Here is a 27011-nt window from a genome sequence, read left to right as displayed (position 1 = left end):
ATATCAAATTTGGTATTTATACCATTATGATTTTTTATTCCTCATTTCACCACAGAGCTCTTAAAACAAGATTATATCAACGGTTGTTAAGTATAACAGAAATTGATATAATCATGATATAATTTTGTTATAACGTTCTGGTCGGGATGGATTTAAAGATTAACCGAGAAATGACATTACAGTTAAAAGAGACAGTATTTAAAACAAAAGATGCTATTCAACTGTTCAATTCAAAAACTTCGGAACTATATTCCATAAATATTCTTTTCAACCTTAAGGAATAATAGATAAAATAAACAACATTATTGATACTATAGCCTTAGCAAAAGTAGGATTATTAAATGAAAAAATTCTATCAAAAAATGAAATTGAACTGTTTAGGAGAGATTTCGAGAGAGAAAATATTACAGTTCACTCAAATTCCGAAGTCGTAACCTATGCCAAGACAGCAATCGCCACCAACCGCAAGGAGATCGTATTATTCATCAAGATGCCGAAGTTAGACCCCAGAATTTTTCGTAGAATCCATGTTTTCCCAACATTCCACAACCAACAACAACTCTACACCACAGAGAGATCTTTCCTGATCCATCCGAAACACAAATTTATCGTCAAGAACCTAGAACCCATCATTTATCGAATTGAGGACATTGAAGTAACCGAGTCTACATGCATACCAAACCTAATAGATGCGAGATCAGCCATTTGCAACTATTCATCAAATCCCATACAGCAGGAGATTGTTCCCATCGATAAGTATTATTTACTGGTGAATTCAATGAGCAATTTCACCCTATCATCAGATTGCAGCACCAATGAAAGAATTCTCACTGGACCATATCTGATTCGATACGAGAATTGCACCATACGAATCAACAACATTTCGTATGCCGGGAGAACTCGAACCACTGCTGGAAATCCGGTCCACCTTCATCTGGACGGAATAGTTATTTCCAAAGACAGTCATATATTGAACCTTAGTATGGAACATCTCCACAAACTGCAAACAGAAACACGGAAAGATTTGGACTTACTCCGTTTAAAAAGCTACAGTCTGCATTTCCCACACTGGTCCCTTTTTGGAGGGATAACCATTCTCCCCATAATCGGTATCATTATTTTCCTCAGCATTTTCTCCCGCAGAACAACAAATATCAAACTAGAGACGATGCCAAACACTAACGATCATCGTGGAAAATCGGAACCTGGAAAAAACGTCGGAAACCTAAGTACATCTACATTTGGATATACGATGCCCCTGGAGGTTCATCACTAAGGAGGGGCGAGTTAACGCCGGTGCCAACCGCACTTGGCAAATTCCATCGTCGGTGCTTTCGTCAGCATCTAGGACGGATGCACAGAACGGCAACAACAGCGAGCTTCATCAGCATTCCGCAATCGAGCGATCGATTGGACTCCGGACTTGCATAGTGGACACGCGAGTGCTACGTTCTCTGTAGGAATTATTGATTGAATAAAGTAGTCTTTAGGTAGCAGCAGTAGTGAGTAGATCCAACCTCTATGGTAGATCTTTTTTAAAAAGAACCTCCGACGTTCAAAACTTTAACTAGCGCAGGTACATGAGCAAATCGGTGATCATATCTTTTTGCCAGTGGTGGCAGGGGGGATACCCCTCACCATCCCTCTCCAACTGGGGAGTATGGTAACGAAAGATGATCAACCCGATACATACCTTCCTCAAAGTTGTCCTTGCTCGCTCTCTACTCTCTATATACAATTTTCGCACTGCCGTACCCTAACGGAACTATCAACTCTACACTTTCATCTCCTCATCTAATGTATAAAATGACCATTTTAAGTCTGTTATTTGAAGCGTAGCATCTTTAACTATGTAAAATCTTTAACTTCACACAGAATTATTACAAACAAAATATTTAAAGTTCACAATGAAACTCACAAAGTATAATCATAGAGGTAAATCTAAGACTAGAAGGTCCTGAAGAAACGTGCTCAACTTTTTGGCTCAGCTCTGGTACTATATTCGGTCCCAAGCTAATCGATGCACCCCTCGAAACATAAGAAAATCCACTAACCCCTCATTTTATGTGTCAAACTTTCTTAGTGAATCAAAACAAACATTGTGTAGTACTAGAATTTCGACTAGAATGGGGTACGTTAATGGTTTGATTGGGACCAATAGGCTAGTCAAGTAGTGAGCCAATTTAAAATCGTTAGCTTCCAACCGGTGATTACACGCAGAATCACCCAAAATGTTATTAAAATTAACCCAAAGGGCAAAATTTTATAGCTTTTTGAAAGTGATGCAATTTAACCACAGACAAACAGACATAACTCTTATAAGAAAATTCATCAAAAAATATCATTGATGTGCAACTAGAGCATCCCTCGTTCATACTATTTTTTCACCAGTTGCTTTTCCCTCGTTCTGTCAACGCGTCAGCTGTGTTGAATAAAAACAAAACACATGGAAGTCAGTGATGTCGGTTCTACTAAATTTTCCGTAGATCTATAGAATTGATTGAATTCTGCAGAAATAAGGATCCGTAGGAAAAATTCACAGAAGCTAAGACTTTTTTTTGGGATTTGTTTTGTTTGTTTATTGTGCTTTTTCTTTTGCTGGAAACATGTTTTTAAACGAGGTAATGCATCACTAATTAATTCCCTTTCTACCACTGCTCATCACTTTAATGTGTGTACAGCAAAAAATATATAATACCTATGTATCAATCAATGAAATTCATGTTGAAGTACTGGTAAAAGGGGTAAAAGTTGATAGAATATTACAGTCATCAACATGATTTGTTCTCGAATTCTGTGATAATCGTACAGCGTAATATTAGGAACGGAATGACTAATGTGCAGCACTTTTGATGTAATATTCAATATTTTTTCTGTATTCGTCAGATGTGGTATGTGTCTCCAATGGGATGCCTTGACCACTTATCATTTTCAAGAGCTGACATCTACTAACTACACGTGAAAAAGAACTGGCATCACTGATACTGATCTGTTTGTCTGTGATTTAACTGTGGACAAGGTCATGCAAAAGGTCGTATTGATTGGTTAAAAAACGTTTGTTCTTTTATCTGAAACGCTATCAATACCTTGCTCAGGCAATAGCAGCACTCCTGAGATGATAGCCAATGGAAATTTTGAAATAATCATCTATCTCATTGAAAATTTTAAACAATTTTTCGTTCACTAAAACAAAACACCTCATTTCACAAATTGACAAAAATGTTACATACGACCCAATCAAAAATGATTCCAGATTTTTCATCTTCTAGACTTTTAACGCTTTTTACTGCTAAGAGATAAACTAGCCTTCGGCTAAAAATCTCTTAAATAAACATTTAAAAAAATCTTCGTGCATATGCTGGTTTTCAATAATTAACTGAGAAAGTGCTTCAAAAAACACTATGTAAAGAGCAGGCATAACAGAGGACAACCTTGTGTGGGTGTCAAAGTCAGGATGAAGAAGAATATAATGCTGATCTTCTTTTACGCTTGTCATTTTGTCACGCTTCTTTTAAGAGCGTTTTTCCGGCTCTCAACTTAGTGTTCTAGATGCACTTCCACAGTTATTAATTGGGAGCTTTCTATGCCAACCAATGCATGCATGCATGAATTTGTACTGGCAAGGCAAGCTCAATAATACACTCTCTCGTGCCCAGGAAAGTCGAGAAAATTTCCGACCGGACCGCAACAGAACCCGCCAAGCTGGGTAATACCGTGTCTTTAATGACTAGGCCATCTGAGGCCAGAATACCTATAGACCTACCAACACGAAAGCATAACTTTCAGATACAAAAAAGTTCTGAGCTGTACATTCCCCTCAATATGCCATACTTACCTTGGTTTATTCAAAGAAGTGTTTCAAGAAGCAAATACCGCCCACTCGCGTTTCCACCACGAGAATGACTGCGTTAATTAAATACCTACCCAACCTATTCGAAGGTAAGCTTCTGGTGATGAAAGGGCACGAATCTTCTTCATCTTCTAGACTTGTAACAACCCGACTGGAAATTATGTCTAAGCAAAGCACAACGAAGGTACCGCTTAACACCAACGGCTTTCCAGAGAGAAAAAAAAAAACAAGGTGCAAAATACGAAAACCACAGCTTGAAAATGATTTCACTGTACATTAACATTATTAGTCTCCCCCACTCCAACAGTCCATGCTGTAAAATTTATGAAAAAATGTGGAAAATGGCGGAAATTGGATTTTCTGTAGCAGGCACGGATTAGTTTTTTTAGAAACATTTAAAATTAGTGCAGAAATGCCGGAAAAGAGGCTTCTAGAGCGTAGGGCAGTGCTGTAAATTCTCAAAATCAATTGAACAAATGAGAAAAGCTATCAAAGGGGACCTCCTTCGAATGGGTGATATCAGTTGCTTAGTCATTTGACGAAGGCATGGATCATTCTCATTTGAGAAAGGCTTGACAGTGACGATGAGCTTCGAATGAGAAAGGGGCTCTTCAAATTATGGTCATGTGAGAATTCGTTCTCACAGAATTGATTGAATAGTTGTATTGGTTCATCTTCAATCGAATGATATAAAAATTAACAGCACTGAAATTCTATTATTATTATTATTATTATTATTATTATTATTATTATTTTTATTATTATTATTATTATTATTATTATTATTATTATTATTATTATTATTATTATTATTATTATTATTATTATTATTATTATTATTTGATATAATTGATCTGACACTTTTTTGTCTTAATGAATAACATAATGTAGGGTTCATACAAATATACATAAATAAAATTACACAAATTTAGTCAAGTATTACGAAAATGGTCAGTAAACCGTCGTTGCAGCGTGGACACCGGTACGTTGAAGTCGAATAAATGAATGGTCGAATAAAAGGATATTCTGCAGTTCGAGACAGTCTTCAAAGCTGTTAACAATGACGTAGACTTTAGCATCATCAGCATAGAAAAGTCGCACTCCCGGTGGCAGAATCAGTGACACACATTTGATAAACAAGGAGAACAACAGTGGTCCCAGGTTGCTCCCTTGTGGTACGCCAGATTGATTAACGAACATCTCCGATTGACTTGAACCGATTTTTACACACAAGGATCTGTTGGTTAGGTACGACCTGAACCAATCCACTGAAGCAGACGTTACACCAATCTTCTCCAGCTTCTTCAGAAGGATGTTATGATCAACCCGATCGAAAGCAGCCTTCAGGTCCATGTAGACAGCGTCCACCTGCTTCCCAGAATCGGCTGCTTGAATGCACAGAGAGGTAAATTCAGCAAGGTTTGTAGCAACCGACCTTTTTGGATAGAATCCATGCTGATCAACCGAAATGTTTAGAGCGGGCAAAAAGAACGTCGTTCACGATGATTTCAAATACCTTTGAACATGCACACAAGGAGGTTATGCCACGGTAATTGCTGACATCTCGTTTATCCCCCTTTTTGAAAACTGGAAACAAGAATGATGATTTCCAATTCGAGGGAAACACTCCTTGTTGAAACGAAAGGTTGAAGAGTTTCATCAAAGGTTGACATAGCGCAGAAGTACATCTTTTCAGCATCGCTGAAGGAATTCCGTCAGGTCCAACAGATAGCGAGAATTTCAGTTTACTTATTGCCCTCGCAACCTCATTTTCATCGATGTAGAAATTGTCGAAGTCCAAGACGTCCTGTGGAGTATCTCGAACTGCCTCTTCAACTTGAGCAGGTTGCGCAGCGAAATTATTGAAGGACACTTTGAATTGGGATGCAAAGAGTTCACATTTTTCAGCAGTTGAGTCAGCAGAGAGATTTCCTAGATACATTGACGAAGGAAGACCCTCTTCGTTACGTTTAGATTTGACAAACGACCAAAATTGCTTCGGGTTGGTACGTAGGTTGCGCTGCATCCGAACTATGTACCGAGCGTACAAGAAACGGTTGTGGTTCCTGTATGCTCGGCTTGCACGATTGAACTGTAGTTTTAAGTGCAACGAACGACTGCTGCAATATTTTCGAAGGGCCGAAGAACGGTGGCGTTTAAGCATTCGCAAGCGATTGGTTGACCAGGGTGGTTTCTGTGCAGCTCCAGCAAGAGGTACATGTTCAGCGATAATACTGCTTACAGCGTTCGTGAAAAAATCCACAGCATCATCCAAGTTCTGGAATGAATTAAGGTAACTCAAATCGATAGCAAGTAGAGCTTGATTCATCGCAGCAAAATCAGCCTTTCGGAAATTGAAACTGGTGTTATCATGCACCGCTTCGTATGAAACTGCGACCGTATGGGATAATGCAACCTCTATGGCTGGATGATGAATATCAATAGAAGTCAGTGGTTCGATGGCTTCTGAAACCGTACAATTAGGCAAAGCGATGTCATTTGCAAGTATTAGATCGAGGATGCGGCCTTTTGAATTTGCAATCTGGTTGAGCTGCGATAATCCATGCAAGTTGAATCCGTCCACCAATGCGCAGGTGGCGGTTGAAAGACGGGAACGATCCATGTCCACAGAAAAGTAACCGTTTTCATTTGATATCCAAAATACGCAATGCACACCCATAAAATATGGCTAAATAGGGTAAATGTCGGCTTCGGCACACATTGACTGTTTTCGGCAACCAAAATTTAAACGATAATTTCACTATGTTTTCCCATCAACACCCTTCCCTGAATGTATCCAAACGATTATTTAGTCTTTCAGCTTCAATCTGATTATATTTGTACGACCGAGAAATCCTATTATGCCAGATTTTTCTTCAAATGAAGCATACGCACTACAAAATTGGGCTGATTTCGAGTTGCCGATAATAGAACAGCTGATTAACACGCAGTTCTAATGGGAAGGTTGCCGAAGAAAAAGAGACTGCCGACAATAGTCACACTCACCTGTGAAGTTTGAAGCGTTGTAAAAAAGCTTTCAAACCGTTTTGAAAAATTCTGTCGATTGGAATGGATAGAGAAGCAAGTAGCAGATGAATGTAAACAAACAGACACGTCATATATGTGCGGGACGCTGAAAAAATGCTAATAGAAGTGCGGACGCTGCTTAGATTGACGATAATACGTAAATTCCCCTACATCATAGACAAAAACATCAAAACAGCTTCTGGCGGCTCAACTTGGCCTACGGGTTTTCTTGGGCCTATTAGCCATTGAAACGTCATTGGGATTCTTTTTAGCCTATCGAACGGAAAGAAAAGTGAATTCGCGTGCGCCTTTTTTACACTTCAAGTGCGCCTTTTGTTTTCGTTGCGTTCTTCAACACTTCGTCTTGCAGCTATTGAATGGGAGCATTGTACCAAACATTTGTTTGACACGTTCACGCCGAAATCATAGATATATTTGATGTTTTGTGCTCGATAAGCCGGGAATGGGCGATTAGGCCGAAGTTGGTTTTCCCCTATGTAAGATGGAAGAAGAGGAGGTAAAATTGGGGTATGACACATAAAACCTTTCAATTTTACTTTCAAAGGGTCACAATTAGTTATTTAAGCTGTAATGAGCATTCGCGACAAGTGAGTACTCTTCGTTATAGCTAATCGCTAATTGTGACAATTTGGAAGCGAAAGTGCCAGCTCTTATGTGTCATACACGAACTTTACCTCCTCTTCTTGCATCTTACATTTAAAAAATATTATTATTATTATATCTCATAGTTTCATTATTTCGAAAAGTAGCATGTTAGCTGATCATTTCAAAGCCTGGCACAGATAATTAAATGTAACTCTCAGATATTATAGAACACCGTTTGTTTGAATAGCCAAAATGGCAATTAAACGGCGCTTATATAGAATTTGTTTAACTGGTACCACTACCTCGGCGCCCAATGGCGTTTCGCACTTTTGTAGTAAGTGCCAAGTCTTGGAATGAAGCGGACCAGAAATGGCACTGATGACAACAATCCACTAAGTGGCATCGTCGAACGGATCCAGGTAACTATTCACATTTGTGTTTTCAAAAATGTTATCATTATTACTGGATTTTGTTCCATTTCTATGGTTTTACTCAATTATGAGGTACATACCTATTTTTATATTTTACCCATTCGAAAATACATTTTTTTCAGCATCATGAACCGATCCCGATGGTCAAAAGCGACAACCCCATACTCTACATGAGAGGAAATTTTCCAGAGGACAACTCTGATGCAGTAATTTCATGGAAAGGCATCACCATTCCCATCAACAAAGATTTTTCATATAGTTTTGAGTTGCTCTGCCAATCAATTGCGATTTTGAAAGCTGGAATTAAGCCAACTGACAAACAGTTTTTTGTTTTTTTTTAATGGCGACGATGATGGGGGGAGGGGGGAGAACAATTTCTTCGTAACTTGCATTAGCTCAACAATTGAGCGCTGCTGCTACATACCTACACGACGAATGAGAACGACCCAAATTTGAGTTTAGTTCACTCATAATCGCCAAAAGTGCAGGAACTCAGCGATGAGTAAAATTTGTCTCATGTTTTCCCAGGTTTTTCCAGGATTTTCCAGGGAAAAATTCCCGCATTTGAGAAAAGTAAAGATTGGATTCACTCAGTCTATTGGTACTACTCCGGACTGAATACAATTTTCGTCAATTCCCTCATTTTCCGGCAGATTTTTTAGGTTTTCCACAGGAAACCATGAGACAAATTTACTCATCGCTGAGTTCCTGCACTTTTGGCGATTATGAGTGAACTAAACGCAAATTTAGGTCGTTCTCATTCGCCGTGTACACACACAACTGCTGCATAAATGCAGTAACAATAAAAACTAAAAAAGCCCGGAAATTTGTTGATTTGTCATCTCGAAATCGTATTTTTATTCACCGATAAATCAGCCTTTTGGAATAATTTACTAACTTTTTCGTCAAAAAAAACATAATACTGAAAAGTTCAGCCAAAAATAAGGTAAACAAATAAATTACTGAAAAAGTCAGCAGTTCTTTATTGACTAAACCGGCACTTTTTGACAGTTGACGGTTTGTGCTATTTACGGAGTTTTCAGTACCGGCAAAACACTTGTGGGTTGATTACTGAAAACTTAGCTGTTAAAAACCCAGTAAAATTTTACCGACTTCGGTAATTAAACTCAGTGTGTAGAGCATGATCTTTGCTGCACACTTATTCAGTCAGTAAAGTTCGGTAAAAGTTTAAAAATCTGTGTAAAATTCAAAAATTAGAAAGCTTATTCCAAACTAGTACAGGCTAAGTTCTGTTAACCCCATTTAATGATAGAAAAAAAATTGTAGATTTCATTGTTTCCTTACGAATAACGGTCATTTGAATTTTTACCGACTTTTTCAGCAATTCAAAAAGCCAGTAAAAAAATACTGACTCCTGTCTAATAATCTAAGTGTGTGTATTGGAGACTGAGTATACCCAACTAGACGAGAATATCAAATAAATACCAAGTGTTACTATTAAAATTGGGGAACAGAAGATCAAAAATTGCTATTAGTTTGATTGATATAAGAGGTTAAAGGTTCCATCAATAAATCTATGGAACCATAATATCTAGTTTACCACCGAGTTTTGATCGTAGCACTTCAAGCTCGATGACTCACGACAGGCTAAGTTAATATAAACACCAAAACGAGAAAAAAAAATCCGGAAAGTGTAAGAATAGCCTACATAGAAGGTGTTTCGCTATGAGATCCTTATTTTCGTAACCACTTCGAAATTTTAAGTGCACAAATATCAGCTTCTACGCAGCATACATAAAGTAGCAATTTCAGGTGAAATAGGGCATTAATTACCGAGATGTGAGTAATTGAAAATTCGAAGTGTAAGTGCATGTATAGCCTACGTGGTGGCCATTTGTGAACTCTAAGAGAAATCACCTTAAGCAATTTAAATAACAGAAGGCATACTGAGCAGGGGTGCTTCAATACATATTTCAAACAATAAAGAGCACGTTCAAACATTTATGCCATATTTTGTATATTCAAGAAACAAAAAAAAACAACAAAGGAACCTCGAACATCATTCTGCTAAACAGAGCCTTGCGAATTGAGGGTAAAATCTAGCAAGCAGCTCGGTTTCTCACTCCACACTCGAAATACCCTGGTTCGCAGTGTATTCCACTGTTCACGGTACGACCGGCAAAGCTCCTTAGCGTCAGCATACCGTAAGCTGCTGAGATCCTCACGAGCACCGCTAGTAGATGCGTCTATCTCACCCTCCTCACCACCAGCAGTATCTTGACAGTGTCCCCCTGTGGGTGGTGATAAATTCTTCTGCACGTCAGCGTTGCTTGATTCGGCTGCCACCCCGTCGCCGTCGACACCGATCCGCAGCGCGTTCCGCAACGAAACGAATGTTGAGAATAATTCAATTTTCGATATCTTGAGTCGGGCTGCAGGTGTACCGAGCTTCTTCTTGGTAATTCCCTGTCGTCTGCCGCCGATTTCTACCTCCAACGGTCTGGAAGGTGGTGCCGACAGGTGGATGGAGTGAACGTGATGGTATATGGCAGTTAGTTAGCCCGAGCACCCAGGTTAAAAACCGTCGTCAACGTCATCAGTGTCGTGGTTACATCCAACATTGAACGAAGTCATCCGGAACCATGAAAATATAAATGGAAAGAAAATAAGGAAAATAATTATCCAACATTAATTATAATCTCCGGAGGCAGGTATGCGGAGAAGGATCGGGACCAGCATGAATGGTGCAGCTGAAGTGCAGCTGAAGAGTCTTGGATGCAGAGCTGTGGAAATAATTATTCGCCGTCTCTGAACCTCGATTCGAGATTACAAATAAGAACGTGAATTGAAATGTCAGCCTGGAGTACAATGCGGTTTACGTTGCGACCATTAATATTTTCAATAGAAATTGTGTCGGTATAATTAAAGAGAGCTTTTAATGGAGCCTAATGAAATCGTCTGAATAATGAATACCATAAAAAAAACTTTTATTCTCGGAAGAGCAAGCATCTCAGTAGAGAAAAAAGGAAGCAAACAAGAACAAGGAGTTAACTTTATGATAATACCGAATTGGTTGGAATTAGGGTTTTCAAATTTGCCGGAAATGCTTAAAAATTAGAACCATAGTGGTTTTTGCAATCACATTCAGCTGTCGTTCTACGCATATCTGTCCCATGTTACTTTTGGGCGTTTTTCACTTTTGTTCATAAAACAGTACTTTTTTAGGTAGACTTTGGATTGAAAATAGAAAAACATATTGTTTGTTCTGGGTTTGTATAAAAACAACATCAAGCCTAATTGTCTACGCATAACTGTCCCACAAAGATTTTTTCGACTGAATTTATCATTAACGAATCGAGTTGTTCACACAAATTACGGAAACAGGAAACACTATGAACCATTTTAGGAACTGGCAGTTTTATTTAATGTTGATAAATATTAAGAAAAACGGTATTTCATATTAAAACGCCAGTTTCTAATTTCAAAGAATGCAATATTAGACACTAACGTAGACACTCGCCCCAAACTGCCTTGGCAACCTATGCCTGGGTAGTTTCTAGCAACACTGCCAATGCAATCCAGATAGGCGCTACTCGATTGACTCTGGCTTTGACAGTTCGTTTGGCTCAAACCCAGCTAGTAAGCTCCTCTCTTATACTAGACCATCTCTAGTGTCTGCGTGTTTCATGAAAAGCCCCTTATATAATATAATAATACATACTATAAAGATCAACTCCGTACAGAAGAAATTTGCATGTGCATGTCAACTCTTCCAAAGTATTTCTTGAAATCATCAAAACCCACGTTCAACGATCGTGTGACGTATTGATATTTTGTCCACAGCATGTCAGCCATAAATCTATGGTCGGACTCAAAATGATTAAGCACAATCTCCTTTAGGAATACGTTTATCTTGCTAAGGAGTTGAACAAGATGCTAAGAAGTTTATGTTCTAAATAGTGCATTCATCATTAGTTTCTTGAGATGCCCATACTTTTAATGGTTTTATAGAAGTGTCAACAAATTTATTGTTTGTATAATTTAATGATGGAAAGCTATACAAACTATCCAGGATCTTCCAAAACTGCGGAGAACGCAAGCACGCTCATGGGCTCAAGCACACGCAGGGATGCCAGATGATTTTTTCAAAAGTTTGTATGAGTGTCAAAAATATGTCTGTATTTATCTGTATACATGTATTTTGGCTATACAAATGCTTGCCATACACTAAATTGCATAAATTTGATCTTAAAAATCGTCGATTATTTCGTGCATCGTCGATTATTTGTGCCACTACCCTACCCTGTACGATTCTAGAAAACCATATACAATACAATAAAACAGTGTCTTGGCAGGACGGCGAAGCAATCGGTGCGTTTTAATTCTATCCGTCTTCGTAATTATCACAAAAATCAACACAACGTAGGCATCCCGCCCGTGCGCGATCAGTCCGTTTATGTCATTTTTTTTTTTAATTTTATTCCTATTTCAAAAATTACGAAGTCAAAACTTAAAAAGCATTTTGCTGTTTAAAATCACGAGATTTGAAAAGATAAATATCCCATTCAAGGTCCCGGTACATGGACCATCGAAATAAAGTGAAAACGTAAAAAAGTAACAAATGAAAAAATGTCGAACATAAGCATATGTTTAAGGCTAGAAAAAGGGAAAATCTATTATTACAAATAAAAATAAATGAGAAACGATCAGAACTTACCCATCCGATGTCCCTTCCCTCCAGATCAACGATGCTCTTACCTTCCGGGAGCTTCAGTTCGCCCTCGGCAGCAGTACTGGTAAATCTGCCGGGCCGGACGAGATTGGATACCCGGTGTTAAAAAACCTCTCCCTCGACGGAAAAACGAGGCTACTCGCTCTCTTCAACGACCTATGGCTCACTGACTCGTACCCGGACCTCTGGAAACAAAGCCTGGTAGTGCCCATTCCAAAGATCAACGCGGCGAGTGGAGAAGCCTCCTCCTTTAGGCCGATTGCGCTCACTTGCTGCGCGGCAAAAGTGATGGAGAGAATGGTAAATCGTCGACTTAGGCAGTTCCTGGAGTCAAACAGTCTCCTTGACGAACGGCAGCATGCATTCCGACAAGGACACGGCTCCTCCACTTACTTTGCAGCCCTCGGAAATGTACTCAAGGAAGCCCAGGACAACGGTCACCATGCGGAGTTAGTATCCCTTGATATTTCAAAGGCGTTCAACAGGACTTGGACGCCCGGCGTCATCAGGCAGCTCATCGGCTGGGGCCTGAAAGGCCACATCACACATTTTGTACGGAATTTCCTCCTTGATCGTACCTTCCAGGTGACTGTCGGGAACACTCGATCGGATCCGTTCCCCGAGGAAACTGGAGTGCCCCAGGGATCCGTCATAGCGGTAACGCTATTCCTGGTGGCAATGAACGGGGTGTTCAGCCGACTGCCCAAGAACGTGCACGTAATCGTCTATGCCGATGACATACTCATCGTCGTAACGGGACGAACGACTATACGGACCAGGAATATAGCCCAAGCAGCTGTCTCCGCCGTCAGCAGGTGGGCGCTTTCTGTTGGTTTTCAGCTCTCCGCACCAAAGAGTGTACGGTGCCATATCTGCCACTCGGGTCATCTGATTCGGGGACCACCGATCACCATCCAGGACCATCCAATTCCGCTTAAGAAAACAGTCCGCGTTCTGGGGGTAGTTCTGGATCGGACTCTAAGTTTCGACCAACACTTCAGAACGGTGAAAGAAAACTGCCGTAGCCGCATCAACATCGTCAGGACAATCTCCCGTCCGCACCGCTCCAGTAACCGCGAGATCCGCCTTCGTGTCGCCCGGGCTGTTATCGACAGTCGACTTTTCTACGGCCTCGAAATTACCTGCTTAGCCACCGAGAAGCTGAACCGCATCCTCGCTCCGGTATACAATACCTACGTACGCATCGTATCCGGCCTCCTACCTTCCACGCCCGCAGACGCCGCTTGTGCAGAAACCGGAATCCTCCCTTTCCGCTATCGATCTGCTGCAGCCTCTGCCACCAAAGCCGCTGCCCTCGCTGCTAAGACATCCGGGAACGATAGGGTCTTTCTCCTCAACGAGGGGAACAGAGCCCTCCGCACTGCAGCCAACGTAGACCTCCCCCCGGTGGCCAGGGTCCACTGGCATGGAGAGAAAAGTTGGCGATCAAACGTTATAAAAATAGATAAGCGGATTAAGAGAGGATTCCAAGCCGGAGATAACTCTGTAGCGTTGAGGCGCTCCGTTGCAGAACTTCTTAGGTCGGTTTATCCGGGGCACGTTCATCGCTTTACGGACGGATCGCGATCACGGGCCGGAGTGGGACTCGGAGTGGCAGGACCAAACACCGCAACAAGTCAAAGTCTTCCGGAGGAGTGTTCCGTTTTTTCCGCAGAAGCCGCTGCTGTTCTTGACGCAGCCATCACTCCTGCAGATCAACCGATCCTTGTGCTAACGGACTCACACAGCGTCATCCAGGCGCTGGAAGCCGAAGCCCCGAGCCACCCCTGGATACAAGCCATTACACGTTTTGCCCCACCCTCAACCGTTTTTACGTGGATTCCCGGGCACTGCGGTGTTCCTGGAAACGAGGCAGCGGACAGGCTGGCGGGATCTGGTCCATCCGGACCCCGCCTCACCAGGAACGTACCACTCCTAGACGTCAGGCGTTGGATTGCGATTATCATCATGGAAGCCTGGCAGGAGGAATGGTTTCAGTCACGCACCACCCTCCTGAGAAAAATCAAAGAAACCGTACGACCTTGGCAAGACAGCCACAAGTACAAAGACCAGCGGATTATCTCAAGACTCCGGACCGGCCATGCGAGGATTTCCCACAATTTTGGTGGGACACCCTTCCACAAGGTTTGTCCAATCTGCAGCATCCCTGCCTCGGTGGAACACGTGCTGTGTGTCTGCCCAGAGTTTCAGAGGCTACGCGAACAACACCGACTCCCAGAGAGCATCAGGGAGCTACTTGGCAACGACCCCTCGACGTTGACTGCGCTGATTGCATTCTTGAAGGACGCTCACCTATACAACCAAATCTAGCCCTCTCGTCGTGGGCTGCGCTGTCCGTGTTCTTTCACCTTCCTATTTTCCTGCCGTCGGGGTATCTCTGCCGGACTGGGGCACTGTCTCTTACGGTGGAGCTCTACCTTGTTCGCGCATCCATTCCTCACCACAGTCCCGTTGTAACTCCCACTTTACATTAAGTTTTTTAAAATGTTGTCTGTCCCTTTTGGTGGGTAATCAGAGCCAGTTGTACGTTATGTAATGATAGACTGAAACGCTTTCTTTCGAGGCAGGCCCTAAGCCTGACCCTCGATTATCAAATGTGATGAACTAGCCTACGGCTAAAAATCACAAAAATAAAGAAAAAAAAAAAAAAAAAAAGAACTTACCGAACAGCTGTTATTATTTAGTCTTATTATATATGTTGCTTTAAAATAGTCAAAAAACAGTTCATAATCATAATACGTACCATACACTGAAACAAGGACCATAGTTTTTTTTTTTTTTTTTTTAATGCGTTTATTTTTCCAGGCTCATTTGCCGTAGCTTTGCGGAGCCGATATTCATTGTTTGGATGACAAAATTTCTTAAAACTAACGTTAGTAGAGCGGGGGCCGATTACTCGCGGCTATCTCGAGGTTAGGGGTAACAAATTGTAACAAATGGATGGCAGGGTAGGGATTGAGAACACAAGGTTTGGAGAGCAATGTGCTTTTTATCTCGAACTAAGCGACCAACTGACGAAAAAGACAAACATGGGGGTACACCGATGGGCAGCTAACAACTTGGGGGAACACAAGATGACACTAACTACTAAATCCTCAGATCGATCCGTTTTAAAAACACATAAATTAAATTAAAATATTCGAGATCTCGGCTCGCCAAGATGTCTCTAACGGGCCGCATAGGTTGTTTTCCTCGGGCCCTGAGGGATGCGGATAACTCGGATCTAGCAACACAATGTAGGGTGCATGACCAAAGCACGTGGTCGATATCGTGATAGCCACTACCACAAGCGCACAAATTGCTGCCTGCGAGCCCGATTCGGAAGAAATGCGAGTCTAACGAGTAGTGATTGGACATGAGCCTTGATATGACACGTATAAAGTCACGGCTCATGTCCAATCCTTTGAACCATGGCTTGTTCGACACCTGTGGGAGAATAGAATGTAACCATCTTCCCAGATCACTCTCATTCCATTTTTGTTGCCAGTTGGTGAGGACGTGCTGACGGGTAATTGAGAAAAATTCCGCAAAGGCGATTTGTCGATCAAAAATATCGCCTTCCATAGCGCCCACCTTAGCTAGCGAGTCCGCTTTCTCATTACCCGGAATTGAGCAATGAGATGGGACCCAAGCTAAGGTGATAGTATAGGAGCAGTTAGATAAAGTACTCAATTTTGCTCGGATTTCGGTCAGGAAATACGAGGAGTGCTTCATCGGCCTCATTGATCGAATAGCCTCCAACGAGCTAAGGCTATCAGTAAAAATAAAATAGTGATCAGATGGTAGTGAGGCAATTTGCTCTACTGCGTAAAATATGGCTGCTAGTTCCGCAACGTATACGGAACAGGGTTTTTGCAGTTGATATGAGGCGCTATGAAATTCGTTGAATACTCCAAATCCAGTGGAAGCGTTTATAGTTGACCCATCTGTGAAAAAACTCTTATTGTTACTAACATGGTGGTACTTGTTTGCAAAAATTAAGGGAACAACCATCGATCGATGGTGATCTGGTATTCCACGGATTTCTTGCAACATGGTCAGATCAAAATTTACAGAGGAACTATAAAAGTCTTGGAGGCAAACACGAGAGGAATTGAATGAAGAAGGGCCAATCTCCAGCGTCATGTACTCGTAATAGAGACTCATGAATCTTGTTTGAGGATTTCTGTCGAGCAGCTTCTCAAAGTTTTCTATTACTAATGGGTTCATTACTTCACAACGGATAAGAAACCGGAAGGACAGTTCCGCGAAACGATCTGTCAGTGGGAGAACACCCGCGAGTACTTCGAGGCTCATCGTATGCGTCGAGTGCATACAGCCGAGCGCGATTCGGAGGCAACGGTATTGAACCCGTTGCAGCTTCAGGATATGTGTTTTCGCCGCGGATTGAAAGCAGAAGCTTCCGTACTCTAGAACCGACAAGATGGTTGTTCGGTACAACCTGATCAGATCTTCCGGGTGTGCTCCCCACCAAGTTCCAGTGATTGTACGAAGAAAATTGATTCTTTGTTGGCATTTTTGTTTCACATACGCAATATGTTTTCCCCATGTGCTTTTGGAATCGAACCAGACACCTAAATACTTGAAAGATATACTTTGAGTGATTGTTCTACCCTTTAGTTGAAGCTGTAACTGTGCAGGATGATGCTTCCTAGAAAAAACAACCAACTCAGTTTTCTCCGGAGAGAATTCGATACCCAGCTTCATAGCCCAAGTAGACAAATTGTCTAAGGTATCTTGCAATGGTCCTTGCAGGTCCGGTGCACTTGGCCCTATAACGGATACAACGCCGTCATCTGCAAGCTGCCTTAGCGAGCAATTTTCATCAAGACAACCATCAATGTCTTTTACATAAAAATTATAAAGAAGGGGGCTTAAACATGAACCCTGGGGGAGACCCATGTAACTAATTCGTGAAGTTGTCGAGTTTCCATGAGAAAAGCTCATATATTTCTCAGACAACAAGTTGCTCAAATAGTTGTTCATAATTGGTGAAAGCCCACTATCGTGGAGTTTATCCGAAAGGACATCGATACAAACAGAATCAAAAGCCCCCTTAATGTCCAAGAAAACTGAGCCCATTTGCTGTTTTTGCGCATAGGCCAGTTGAATTTCAGTTGAAAGCAACGCAAGACAGTCGCTCGTTCCTTTGCCTCTCCGAAATCCAAATTGCGTATCTGAAAGTAAACCATTCGACTCGACCCATTTGTCTAGACGAAAAAGAATCATTTTCTCCAACAATTTCCGTATACAGGACAGCATCGCGATGGGACGGTACGAGTTATAATCCGACGCGGGTTTACCGGGTTTTCGAATGGCGATAACTCTTACTTGCCTCCAGTCATCCGGAACAATGTTGTGCTCCAGAAATTGATTGAATAAGTTCAACAAGCGTCTCTTCGCGACATCTGGGAGATTTTTAAGCAAGTTGAACTTGATTCTATCCATTCCTGGAGCTGAATTGTTACATGAAAGGAGGGCAAGTGAGAATTCCACCATCGAAAACGGGGAATCTATTTCGTTATTACCCGACGGACGATCACGAACGTTGGTTTGAACCGACACCGAATCCGGGCAAACTTTCCGCGCGAAGCTGAATATCCAACTGTCCGAGTACTCCTTGTCTTCGTTAATCGGTGATGACGCGTTTCGCATTCTCCTGCCGACATTCCAGAGTGTTCTCATGGAAGTCTCTCGCGACAAACCATCGACGAACCGACGCCAGTAACCGCGTTTTTTTGCTTTAATTAAGTCCTTAAAAGTTTTCTCGAGGTCGGTGTACCGCTCGAAATCCCCGACCTTGCCGTGTTTGCGGAACCGTTTAAACGCGGCGGACTTCTCGCTGTTCGCGTCGGTGCAATCCTTATCCCACCACGGGGTGGGAGGTCGCTTGCGGACGGAAATACCCGGAACACGTTTCGTCTGTGCTCGCAGCGCAGAATCGATGATAAGACGCGCGAGAAAGGAGTACTCGTCCAGCGGAGGAAGTACGTCAACCGATTGGCTGGCATCAAGAACCGCGGTCGCGAATTTTCGCCAGTCAATGTTTTTTGTAAGATCGTACGCGATGTCGACCGAACGAGTAGAAGATGAACCATTGGTAATAGAAATTTTGATTGGCAAATGGTCACTACCGTAGGGATCTTGAATTACTTTCCACGAGCAATCCAACGATAGTGAACTCGAACAAAGTGAGAGGTCTAATCTGCTTATTTTTGCTGGAGGTTTGGCTACTCGTGTTGCTTCCCCGGTGTTCAGAATTGTCATTTTGAAGAAGTCGCACATGTCGTATATCAAGGTTGAGCGGTTGTCGTCGTACAGTTCCCCCCAGCCTGTACCGTGAGAGTTAAAATCTCCCAAGATCAACCGTGGCTCCGGCATAGCCGTGCAGATATCCGAGAAACTTTGACGAGAAATCGCAGTTCGCGGTGGAAGATATACTGAGGCAATACTGAGGCATTTACCTCGAATATTAACCTGACATGCAACAACTTCAATGCCTGTCACCGAAGGCAGATCGATTCTGTAGAAGGAATGGAGCTTGTTGATCCCCAGAAGCACCCCTCCATACGAATCTGCGCGGTCAAGGCGAATAATGTTGAAATCGTGGAAAGCAAGATCGTTGTCTGAAGAGAGCCATGTTTCACAAAGGGCAAATGCATCAGAAAGTGAGTTGTTAACTAAAAATTTAAATGTGTCAAGTTTTGGCATAAGACTTCTACAGTTCCACTGAAGAACAGAGATCATATCCCCGACCTCATTCGGAGAATTATCCATCGAAAGATATGATCGATGCAAGGAAGGACCACCTAGAAGCTAGTTGCTTCAAAAGAGTTTTCACCATTGGCAGCACTAAATTAATAATGCTCCTCGTTGAGTCAGAGACATTGAATATACTGAAGAAGCTATCCACAATACCAGAAAACGTGAACATGGGGGCATGTTCTTGCTGATTATTCAGCTGCTTTTCTGGCCGAAAAACTGGGACATCTGGGGTTTTAGATGATCCTGGAAGTGACGGAAAGTTCTTGTCATAATTACAAGGTTTAAAACCCGGTGGAATGGGTTTCGGTGTATTTCCGTTACCTCTTGAATTTTCCAAGGTGGAAGGGTGGTCCGTACGAGTGGCCTTACGAGGCTTTTCGGTGGTGTGTTGTTTTGCTCGTTTTCTCGTATTGCCTTTAAAGACAAACGGACTACCCTCACCGCCCTCTGAGTCAGAGTCTAGATCATCAACTGGCAAAATGGAGAACGTGTTACTGTTTTTTGGTGTGGTCTGAGAAGATGAAGCGGTATTCTTCAAGAGTTCTGCTAGTGTTCTCTTGGAGCGAGCTTGCAGAGACCGCTTAAGTTTTTCTCCCTGCTGTTTATACCTCGGGCAGTTAGTCAGGGTATGCAGGCTCTCCTTGCAGTACACGCATTTTGGTGGAGCAGCGCAAGGGCCCTCTTGATGTTGCTCGCCACACTGATCGCAGCGTGGTTTGTTCGAGCAGTAGTCCGATGTATGACCAAGTTGTTTACATTTCGAGCAGTTCATTACCCGAGGTACAAACAGGCGTACAGGCAGTCGAACCTTGCCAATAGCGACGTAGTGAGGTAACGCTGAACCCGAAAACGTCACACGAAACGAGTTTGACAAGGAATAAGTTTTTTTGGAGCCTACTACGGATACTGACTGCATTTGAAGGCAGTCCAATATCTTCACCTTCGGCAGAGCACGGTTTTTAAAGATTCCGAAGGAATCGGGACCCAAGAAATCATCACTAGTCAAACTCGCTTCGGTGACCACTCCTTCAATTTCTACCTCACTACTGGGTATGTAGACTCGGTATTCCAATGAAAAAAGCTCGCACGCAACAATTTGGTTAGCCTGCTTCCGGTCATCAACGGTAACGCGCAGTTTTATTGGTGTTACCTTGAAAATATCGGTAACGGCCGAAAAATGTGTTGTTAGATCCTTAGAGATCCTCGGAATGTTCAAAGGTTTTTGTTTGGGCCGGAAAAAAACAACCCATGGGCCTTTCGAGGCTTCTGGGTAAGCCTTTAGGCGGGGGAGCGCAGAGGTTTTTGGGGGCAATGGTGTGGGGGGTGCAGGTGGACGAGGAGGAGATGGTGGGGGAGAGGGTTGTGGGCGATACCTTTTCTTGGGATATGCTCCAGTATTTTTGCTGGAGAGCGAGTCAACTGGAACGTCAAGGGTTTCCATTTCCACAACTTCCTCGAGACTTTCGTGTGAGGTGGAATTAAGAGTTTCGTCGTCTGAGATGGAAAGCGCCCATCCCCCGCCTTTATCATTTTCATCCATTGCGGCTAAATATCGCCGCAATGGTGTTTTTTGTAAAAATTTTTACAAATAATTGCAGTAATTTCAAATAATATCAAAAAAAAAAAAAAAATATATATATATATATATAGTTTCACTCTACTAACGAGTAATACATGCAAAGAAAAAAAAACCAAAAAAAAAAAAAAAATAATAAAAAAAAATAATGATTATATACTATTTACAGAGTTTTGGATCACCCTAAGTAATACAAAAATAATAATAAAAAAAAATCAAGAAAAAAAAAATCAAGCGAAAAAAAAAATTGGATTTTTGGATCACCCTAATTAAACACCAATCTAATATTGGACCAGGGAAACAAGGAAGATGCTATACTGGCGAGAACAATACAAACGACACGATTTATACCTAACGCACTGAGGCGGCAGCAGACTGGAGAGATATAATTGTTTGATCCAACGGCTGCAGAGTCAATAACCTCGATGCTGGTGTGCCTCGGTCGACTCGGTAGGCAATATGACGCTCTTTCGTTGTTGCTATCGATGGGGTGATGTACCGATAGTGGTGATGATTTTGCTGATGATGTTGCGATGATGCTGGGTTAAAGCTGGACCGTAATGAAAGCACTCGGCATATCATTAACGGCTTCCTCACTCGCGCACTAGTCGTCTAAACACTATGCCAATTAACTTTGGCGAGAAAAAACCCTCGCGTCGGGAAAAACTCAAAACTAAATGATAGTGTCGTACAACGAGACCGATGCGACTTGATCGGCTCAGCGTGCGAGACGGAATGAAGGACCATAGTTAGGAATACTATTTTACAGAAAACACTTATTATCAATATAACCACACTTATTACTGTTAAATCTACTATGAATTGAGTTTAGTTTACCATGAATGTTAACAAATTTACTATGAATCTGGCAAAACGACTATGCTTGCTCAATATGCATAATAATTTTGATAGAAATAATAGTAAAATCAAACGAAATTGCTTGCTGCAAAAATCTATTGGTGAGGGTATTTAATTTAAACCAGCAATATAGTATTTTTGCCAATGGATTTTGTTTCAGTGTAGTCATAACAAGATGCACACTCGAAAATAATTTTGTTTATTTTATTTTCAAAAATAAAAGGAACCAATTAGTAAAAATCTGTATTAAGTTTCAAATATCTGTATAATGTCTGTAGTCTGCATTGGGTCTGAACGAGACTTCAAAAATCTATATAATACAGACATATCTGTATATCTGGCACCGCTGGTAATCACAAGAGTATAGACGTCAAACGCAACGTGGCCATCAAAGCAACATTGACAGTAACAGTTTCTAGTGGGACTAACATGCGTAGAATTTCCTACTTCAGTGCAAATTTCTAGGCATAACAGTCCTATTAAATATTGTTCGTATAAAAATAGGCTTCACTGATTTCATTGATGGTAATTTCTGTAGTTTTCACTAAAACATATTGATTCTGTTGAAATGTGAACAATGCGCTAACTTATTTTAACGTATATTTCTTCCAATGAGCAGAAATGATTCGAAACATTTTTCGCGATTTTCTCAGAAGTAACTTTTGAAACATGGGATCAATATGCGTAGAACGGCTGGAAAATAAAAAAAAATAGAAAAAAAAAAATCGAAATCACAAAATAGTAAGTTGCACGTTAACCGGGTGGCAACTTCATTTAAAACCGGGAATTATCAGAGAATTTCAAAAGACCTGGAAAATCCAGGAATTATTGGGGAACTTTTGTAAAGTAAGTTCATTAGAGTTTTAAATCGGCTTGTATTTTTAGTTTGTTGATTGAATCTATAAGGCAGAATGCTTTAAAAGTCCACAAATTTGCATTTTTAATTAATAATTAATAATTTGCAATTATAAACCTCAGTACCTCGATTTTTTTTTTCGAAGTCCCAGAATCATGAAAATGTGTCTAGACATATAGTTTAGATTACCGAAGTTAGTAAACTTATACTGGGTTTTTAACCCGTAAAATACCAGCACGAGAATTTGTTTTTCAAAATGCTCGTTCTCAATGTTACAACCGATTTTCATAAACCTGGACTTTTATTGAAGGGAAATAGTGGATCTAACTATTGACGTAGATAACGCCCCGCTATACTGCCTATAACCGCATATCAGTCCCATATGGATTTTCGTTAATTTCGAGATAACAACGCTATCCACTATCAATTGGCATCTACTTTCATATTATGTGATAAAACTATGGACTTAGATCATGAAAAATATGAAAACAACATCAAGTCAGTTTGTCCCATCTAGCAAAGTATTCGCATTTCAGTCCCATCCTGAAATTCAATCGTCCATAGTTCAAGTTAAAGTTCTGCTTTTCGAATTGCCATATTTTTTGTTGATATAACAGAACATGCAAGCTTCATTGTGACAGATTTTAACTTGAAAAAAATATCAATAAATTTACTATGATTTTTCAAATATTTACATGAGAATTGCACTTCGTAACTTCGGCTGCCATTTTCTCAATGCCTACTTTTTCCATATGGGACTGATATGCAATTATAGGCAGTATAGCTCTATAGACTCCTCCCTACGTTTGAAAGATGCAAATATCTAGGTAGGTGTTTTTTTTTCGATTTTTTCCACAAGTATAACCAAATGCTATGTGTTGTCTGACGAATTGTTTATCTGGTGTATTGAATAATACCAGATGGATGGAGTCGAGTTTCGAACGCCTTTGGATACGGTTGTGTTTTAAGTTTGTTCTCTGTTTTGTGCGTGCATTCGCTTTCATAGTTTTCGGCTGCATTTGCCGGATTAGCGCTGGCACTCTGCCTGCCGGACGGTTATACGTGTGTGAGTGGTAATTTTCTCGCTTTCCGAGAAGTTTTAGAATCGAGAAAGAAAACATGATTCATCATGTTTGCAAGCAACAGAAGATTTAACGCTATCTGCGTTGTTTGATTTTTTCTCCCGGTCCAGAAATGTGTGGCATCGCGAGTGATAATTTTAATTTTAGTTTATTTGCGCGGTGATGATGTTGGTTCACTCGCAACTATTTTTGAAAAAAATAAGTGTTTTCGAACGAAAGTGTGCCATAAGTGCTTCTGAACGTGGTTCGCAGTTGGGTGTGGTGAAATTCGTGCATTCCCGTTTGATTTTGGAAATCCGTATCACAAAATTGCCCACCGATTCCTTTTTTGCCGTTCGACGACGACGGGTGTGCTTTCGCAAGAGTTACGTTTATTGGATCCGTTTCTTTGCACGGGTGTGTTTTTTTCTTTGTAACTAGCGTAAGTGTGCCTGCGATTTGCATCGAGTGACGGAGATTGTGTGTAAGCTGAAGGATGTCTCGCTGGATACGCCCAAGACTGGACGGGAGGTAGCTGATGGCCGTGAACGGTTCCTGGGGAAAGCACTAGATGCGAACTTCCTTCCAGATCATCATGGCAATAAAGGAAGTATTACAACAAAGGTAATTGCTATTAGATATTTTGCAAACATTGACAGATAGCAGACATGAAGAACCAGTGGAGGTGCCGGGCAAAGGTGTTTATTCTAGACAAATGGTAAGTTACAAATTCGCTGTTGTCGTTGTCGTAGGCGCCGTCGTAGTCGCTGTCGTAATCGCCGTCGTAGTCGTAGGCAGTACCGAATTATCGCGTATTTCTGTTGTTCATTACATTCCAAGTGAAATTCGAGAACGTAATTTCGTTTGAATAGCTTGTTTAACCAGGTCTTAAACAATCGTCACGTCGGTCATAGCTTGTTATGATTGTCTGAACCATGCGTAAAGAGAAAATCGAAACATTGAACGTCACGTGAAAGTGGATCTTAATGAAGGCCTAAGTACTCTTTCGTAGCTTCTAGTTTTAGGATTTCAAAGATCGTCGGTTGCAGTGGCTTGCTTACTGAGGAGAAAAACGCGGTCCCAGATCCTTTCATATTAAAAATATTAAAATATCGCTTGTTTATCGTGTATTTAGAAAAACTTTTCGTTGTCGTCGATGCCGGGTTTGAATAGTTATAAAAACTTGAGTAACGCTATAATGTGATATAAGAGGCTCGGTGGCCTTAGAGCAACCATTTGTGCTTACTGAGCAGAACATCGTGAGTCTAATCTCAAGCCCATCCACAGTCAAGATTCGTCAATGATTAAAAAGGAGCTCGTCTGCCTAGTGGCAAACGTTTTTGCTTACTGAGCAGAAGACCATGGGTTCAATCCCAAGCTCCTTCGCGTTATACGATCGTTAGGACATCAATTCAGCTTATCGTTTACCAAAACGAACCCTGCTGCAAACCCAACCCTCTTACCCAACATCCCTGTGATTCCTCGTGAAAGTGCAGAGGACTCCTCGGCTTCCATCAAAGCGAGTGTCACGTCAACACATTCCTACCCATTCCTTTCTTGACCTGCGTTCAGGCGCGGCTGGCGCTGGTATTGCCTAATTCGAGATCACCAGTTTTTACACATTGAGAATGATTGCTAGTCCCAAGCATCGTCTATTGGTTCTATTGGTTCTCTGTACAGCTGGTCTGGCAATAACAGAGTAGCAACCGTGGGCGGTTAATCATGCTCATGTTTTGAATAATACCATATGGATGAAATATGGAAAGTAGGAATGAATTTAGATGTTTCTACGATGTCTGGCCACGTTATTATTGATTCCGGGAGTTATGGAACCCAGATCTATAAAACATTGTAGCATTTCTGGAAATCGCAGCATGTCAAATCATGCCAAATAGGTAGAATCAAGCAAATGAAGACCATTTGAGGTGTATCCGGTGACATTTGGCCAGTTTAACATCATTTCCGGGGTTCTGGTTTGAAATCGCAAATCGATAAATCGGTCTAGCGACAACCAAAAGAAAATACCATCGAAAAATACTCTCCGTCGGACGTACGTGAAGAAAAAAAAAATACTCCCATAAATGTGTATGTGGTTATTCAGATAAACTGAAGAAGGTTCCTTACTCAAAAGTGGTAAAAATGCAGATGGAACTGACTTCCGGTTATTAGCAGTAGATTCATTTCATGATAAACTGTTCAGACGAAAGAAAGAAATAAGATGCGGAGGCCTTTTCTGTGACACTAATAAACAGCGAGTCACCTCACCTCACACGCGGAGCAGAATAGACCTCACTAATGCCTTAACAAAGCTCACCTGTCATCTACTCCACCACACCAGACGATACCTCCAGGTGCTGGTTGAAATTTGCTTCCATCGTTTGAGTCTCGATTTTTCCGGAATCGGAACAGTTTGCCATTCGTAGCAAGAACCACATTAGGTTTGTTCAACCTAAATGGTTGCTTCAGCACGCTTTCCATCAATTCACCATCCCAACGGATCCATAAAGCTCGTTCTATTGCTTCCTTGCTGAACTCCGTTCCACCACAGATGACGATGCTTTCGAGATAGATTGGTTCCTCTAGTAACGTCGTCAACAGTGAACCCTGAACTCCCAGCATATTCCATCGGGCCATCTTGTCACTGCAAGACACCGACAAAGTTCTTACTCCTTTCCCAGGTTTTGTCCTAATCATGCCCATGTCCTGTGCCATCATATCCGGCCCCGGACATTGCAGCAGCTTTCCTCCAGTCATTCCTTCAGCAACGGCGAAAGCTGATCCGGCTTTACTACCGTCGCAAGTTGATTTCATCTTTTTAGCCGGCGGTCCGTCTTGCCCGGGCCGATCTGCCAGTTCGAAAATACTAGCATCACCGCAGGGACTGTGCGTCGTAAAGAAATGGAAGGCTACTTCCTTATGCATACGTAATTTTTTCGATTCATCGCTGTACTCGAAAACTCTGGAACGCTTTACAGAAGCATTCTTCATCTCACTCATCAAGTATCGGAGGAATCCTCGTCTGGCCATAATTTCTGCATGACTATCATTAAGCACATCACCCTTCACACTTAGTTGATTCGATCCCAAGCATTTCGTTCCGGTTCCAAGAGCAACGACTTCTATTTTTGGTTCACTGGAATTCAGCTCCACTTTGACTATCGCTGACAAAATTGTCCACTCAAAGCCTTCGTTGGGTTTTCCCGTTTTGGGAAGAGCGTCAAACTTAGCAAGGCAAATTTCCGAAATTCTATTAGCTAGATCCATCTC

The 27011-nt window shown here is 41.5% G+C and overlaps 1 protein-coding gene across 1 annotated transcript; it reads right to left on the bottom strand.

Moving 5' to 3' along the window:
• Window positions 1–9894: 9894 nt before the first annotated feature.
• On the bottom strand, window positions 9895–27011 carry Adat1 (Adenosine deaminase, tRNA-specific 1). Its single transcript, XM_065232324.1, has 2 exons — window positions 26059–27011; window positions 9895–10375 (listed from the first exon to the last, which is right to left on the bottom strand). The coding sequence occupies exons 1-2, from the start codon at window positions 27006–27008 to the stop codon at window positions 9943–9945; spliced, it is 1383 nt and encodes a 460-aa protein (XP_065088396.1). The 5' UTR covers window positions 27009–27011; the 3' UTR covers window positions 9895–9942.

The sequence above is a fragment of the Ochlerotatus camptorhynchus genome, unplaced genomic scaffold, assembly GCF_037179485.1.
Source record: "Ochlerotatus camptorhynchus isolate MF236.1 unplaced genomic scaffold, CSIRO-AGI_Acam_v1.1 ptg000367l, whole genome shotgun sequence".
NCBI lineage: Eukaryota > Metazoa > Arthropoda > Insecta > Diptera > Culicidae > Ochlerotatus > Ochlerotatus camptorhynchus.
Note: the sequence above shows the minus strand (reverse complement) of the source record. Positions and strands in the feature narration are given on the sequence as shown.

What these genes read in the sequence shown, in the direction of transcription:
- Adat1 (XM_065232324.1), bottom strand. Translation starts at nt 27,008, where the DNA reads ATGGATCTAGCTAATAGAATTTCGGAAATTTGCCTTGCTAAGTTTGAC. An exon ending in TGTGGTGGAGTAGATGACAG is followed by an intron (nt 10,376 to 26,058) that starts GTGAGCTTTGTT and finishes ACCACCTTCCAG; the next exon opens with ACCGTTGGAGGTAGAAATCG.